Below are 4438 nucleotides of genomic sequence, written 5' to 3' on the forward strand. Positions count from 1 at the left end.
GATACAGGTATTATATTTACTCTTTTTTTTTTTCAAATAGACTTCCTCCATACTTTTCATCTGCGTGGTTTGTTTATATTTTCCAATATTATTAACGGACACTGCAGTACTTAAAGGGTCACACTTGTTTATTTAATGTTCTGTTTTTTTAATCACATACATGTTAGTTTCTTTCAGGAAAGACTAAATCAGATTGTGTATTTGGTCTGCAAATAAGTTAATCCCGCCGCATGTGAAGCTGGTTTGGTTTTGTGTGTTTAAATCTTCATGTCTGACAGATGAAACGTTTTTTGTTGTTGTTTTTATGCACTTGATGAGGATCAAAGTGAGGTCCACCTGTGCTTATGAGCATGAGGTCATTCAGAGGAAAGAAAACCATGTGAGAGATCAGTTTTAACCGGCGCTTCTTGAAGGTTTCTGGGGCGAATAAAGCAAAACAAAGCTAATTTAGCTGAAAGCTCTCCATGTCATATTTGGACTGATCCTGGGATTTACGTTGGAACGCGACAGGTCATTACACCCGTAAATCAGAGGCGTCTGAGCTCAACTTGTGTTACCTGTGTGGAGTCCTCTGTCTGACTGCGTGTGCGCTAAATCCAGGTGTGTCTCTGATCCTGTTCACATCACATGATCCCAACTTGGACTAAATATTAGGAACAGCAACATGGCCACGCCTCTCCCGGAGAGCCAGTAGAACCTGGCTGTGTGTGAGCCTGGTGATAGGAGCGTTTACTGCCGGACTGCTGGGTTACACTACAACTTTATTTACTAGTCGACTTGTTCGATCTTCAGTTACCGGGAGCTCCAAGAGGAGGACGGACTTCATCTGGAGCCTAAATAAGAGCGTCTTTGTCCACATCAGTGTCAGTACAGTCATTTTATTGAAATTAGCACTACGGCGGCTTGTAGCCTCCGTACACACACACACACACTAACATGAGTGAGGTGGGCGTGGAACTGTCGTGAAGTGTGACGTGTTTGAAGGACAAGGACACAAAATCCAAGAAGAAACATTGGGGTTTTTTTATATTTCAAAAAGAATCTAGGAACATAAGAAAAGAAACAAACATTGGGTCTGAACATCCAGACAATTGAGATCCAAAAATACATTTTCTTAGGAAATATTAATTATATACAAAACATAAAAATTTATATTTTAGTTTGGGCCCTCAACTTGGGTAGCCCCATTTTTTTAATATTTTATTAATAAAAATAAACTTTAAATATTTAACCCACCCATAACTTCAATTGAGGCAGTTTTAACATTGAAATCAAACAAGATTCCAAAACAACTTAATCCATTTTGCATTTGCATGCAACAACTGTACACCCTAAGTCTTGAACTTGCATAAAAAAAAAACAACAAAAAAAAAGGCAGAAAAGTCTATGATTCAAACTTTAAACACGGGAGCTCTGCAGCTGTGTCAGTCTCTGCTTTAAAAGTTCACTTTTCCTCATCAGCTGCTCTTTGAGGGAGAGGAGTCTCTGTTCGTCCGTCTGCATGCTGTAAATACACTCCGTCGCTTTCTTCAGGATCACCACTTTGGCCGCCTTCTCGTTGTTGGCCACCTCAGGGATCTCGTCCCTCAGGGCAAAGAAGCTCAACTTGAGCTCGTTCCTCCTCTGGCGCTCCAGCACGTTATGAGTCCTTCTCTTGTCATAATCCTCCGTGTCAGACGTCCGGGGGCTTGAACATTTGCGGTTGCTGCTGATCTGCTTGAGGACACGGCTGTGGCCGCTGCCGCCGCCGCTTCCGCCACCGGCGTTGCTCTCCAGCTTCAGCCTCTTGACAGCCGGCTGCTCGTGCCTGATGGGTGGATGGGCAGCGTAGTTGTGCTGGTGGGTGGAGACATGGCACCTCTTCAGCACAAGCGGGCTGGGGTGCCTGGTCTCAGATGGGCTGGGGTCACACCGCTTCACCGCCTGCCTCTTCTCCACTGTCACCACATCAATCTCTTCCTCCTCCTCTTCTTCTTCTTCTTCTTCCTCTTGGTCCTCATCATCCTCATCCTCTTCATCTTCTGCAACATAAACCAATCACACTCAGCACTGAATCAGCCCTGCAGCTACACCCCTGCAACATGCTTCCACCCCTGGCACCTGCATCAGTTTTAAACACAAGTACTTCCTCTACATCAGCAACTACCATCATGCAGTACTGGCTGCTCCATGCACCCTCGGAGGCTGAGCACATGTTCAAGCTCACCTGAGTCACTACAACTGCTGCTGCTGCTCCCGCTGTTGGGCGGCGTGTCCAGCTCTAGATCCTTACAAGGCGGCGTCCCCGCGCTCTGCTTGGGCGGCTCAGGGATGGGGTACGGGAAAACCACTGACGGATCGATGCATTCCGCGGCGGATGTGTTCAGGTCCTGCAGGTAGCTGCTGTTCAGCCTCCAGGGGGCTGCACCGGTGGGTTCCGAACTGTCAGCAGAAGAGGGGGCTGCAGCAGACTCCTTCCTTGCGGCGTGCAGGGACGCGAGCCGCTCGGAGACCACCTTCTCCAGTTTAGCCGCGGCGGAGAAGCCGCTCCACATGCAGTCCTGAATGATGATGGACTTGAAGAAGGTCTGGGAGTAGTCCGCGTCGCATATGATGCTCTGGTTGACCGCGTCGTCACCAAGGAACTCGGTCACCATCTCCAGCTGATCCGCCGTGGAGGGGAAGAGGCTTGACAACGATGGCCGGCGGCTAGGAGAGAGGGGAGGTGTCGGCAGCAGTTCAAATTTCTTCCAGATGTCTTCGCTTGGTGCCGGAGGCTGAAGCTGCTGCGGGTAGAAATCCTCCTCCTCGTTGTCGTAGTAGAAGTACGGCTGCAGCGTGTCATAGTCATAGTCATAGTTTTTACTCGCCAAACTGGAATTCAGCGGCATGATGTCTCTGCTGAGTGTTTCCTTATAGTGAAGCTGGATGAGGAGGAGGGAGGAGGGAGGAGGGGAGGGAGGGAAATAAAACCACAAGGAAATTAGTTGATTGTGCAGGGGTCACAGCAGCATCACATGGTCAGTCCCAAAACACCGACCTGCGTGCACAACACCGGTGCCGCTGCAGCAGGTGTTCGACTCTCCTACCGTAAACCAAGCACCACCTTCGCTCCCTCTCTCTACCTCTGCCTCTCCCTACCTCTGCCTCTGTCTTACCTTTTAGATTTTCAAAACTGAGGGCGAAAGAAGACCGGGCGTAATCGATCCGTGATAGCGGAACAGACAGGGGGAAAAAAAAAGGGGGGGAAGCTGTAAAGTTATTCCAACACGAGCGGAACATTAAGTCCTTCCAGGGAGGTGTTGTTGACGTCGGTGTGGGTACAACATGCGTGCGTGAACCCAGCGGCTCGTTGCGGGGACCGGCGGAGGACTGTTGCTCGACTGTCATCAGCAGCGTGAGAAATCACAGCTGAGCGCCTGGTCTACCTCAGTAAAATACGGCCGCGTCACCACCCGTTTGCTCCGCCTGTATCCATCCGCTCCCCCCCCCCCCCCGAAACCTTCTCATGCCTTGAAAATACAAGAGTCGCGGTTTTTTTCTACTTTCGTGACTTGGAAAAAATAAAAGCCTCTTCACACTCGTAAAGGTTTGATATAAAATTAAAACTCAAAGCACTTCTTTTTTTTAAATATATTTTTCCCCCCTCCGCACACTGACATTTTTGATTTCCAACTGGTCCCGCGAGGAGGAAGTGGGAGGGGTCATAGTAGTGTAGTGCTCCCATTGACTGGAGGCATGTTAAAAATATTAATGCACCTATTTGAGCGAGTCAAAAAAACAAAACAAATATGGTAAAAATGAGTTAATACGGTTTAAATATCCTTAAATCGCCCCCCCCCCCAAAAAAACCTACATCAGGGAAGAGCAGAGTTGAACCTCACTCTCACATTTGTTGCATTAAAGAGAATTCAGGCTACAAGCTCACCATCAACAGCTGCAGTTAAACAATATTAATAAGAAAAAAAGTGCCGCCATTTTTTTATGCCATAAATGCGACGCAAATCTCACAAGTGCGGCAGTTTACCTCGATCTGTCTGTGACAGGCGGAAACAGGTGAATTCAACAGGGAGCTGCACTGAAATGACCAGCACGGAGTTCACCTGTAGAGAAACGGTCGAACAACACCTCCTGTGTCACGGAGCTCGGGTTTGATGGCGGACAGATTGGCACCAATTAACTACAGGAAGGAAGCAATTAAAGGAATCAACCGTGGAGGAGTCGAGTTCGGTCCTCTGCTGTGCGGAGGGGGAGGATTGGACGGGATCCGAGCGCCCTCTGCTGGATTCAGCGCTGGACTACAGCCAGGGGTCAAACTAATGAAGGTCAATCTAAACTCAACATGACATTCGAGAGAGTGGAGATTATTAGCTGAGAGGAAACCAGGAGGAGAGTGAGAGAGGGAATCGAAACCTGCGATTTAGTAGGTTTGTGTTTATCAAGGTCGCTTTAACAGGAA

General features: G+C 48.2%; 1 protein-coding gene across 4 annotated transcripts; it reads right to left on the reverse strand.

The window, feature by feature from the left end:
* Positions 1-919: 919 nt before the first annotated feature.
* On the reverse strand, positions 920-4223 carry myca (MYC proto-oncogene, bHLH transcription factor a). Of its 4 annotated transcripts, none has more exons than XM_086191052.1 (3): positions 4083-4223; positions 2207-2903; positions 920-2021 (listed from the first exon to the last, which is right to left on the reverse strand). In XM_086191052.1, the coding sequence occupies exons 2-3, from the start codon at positions 2868-2870 to the stop codon at positions 1399-1401; spliced, it is 1287 nt and encodes a 428-aa protein (XP_086047178.1). In that variant the 5' UTR covers positions 2871-2903; positions 4083-4223; the 3' UTR covers positions 920-1398. The 4 variants fall into 4 exon arrangements, with proteins under 4 accessions (XP_086047178.1, XP_086047177.1, XP_086047179.1 ...); XM_086191051.1 differs by lacking the exon at positions 4083-4223 and adding an exon at positions 3138-3389; XM_086191053.1 differs by lacking the exon at positions 4083-4223 and adding an exon at positions 3020-3389.
* Between the last annotated feature and the right edge of the window lie 215 nt (positions 4224-4438).

Source organism: Aulostomus chinensis, chromosome 21 (genome assembly GCF_037954235.1).
Source record: "Aulostomus chinensis isolate RoL2024-O1b breed Wild chromosome 21, RoL_Achi_v1.0, whole genome shotgun sequence".
Classification (NCBI taxonomy): Eukaryota; Metazoa; Chordata; class Actinopteri; order Syngnathiformes; family Aulostomidae; genus Aulostomus; species Aulostomus chinensis.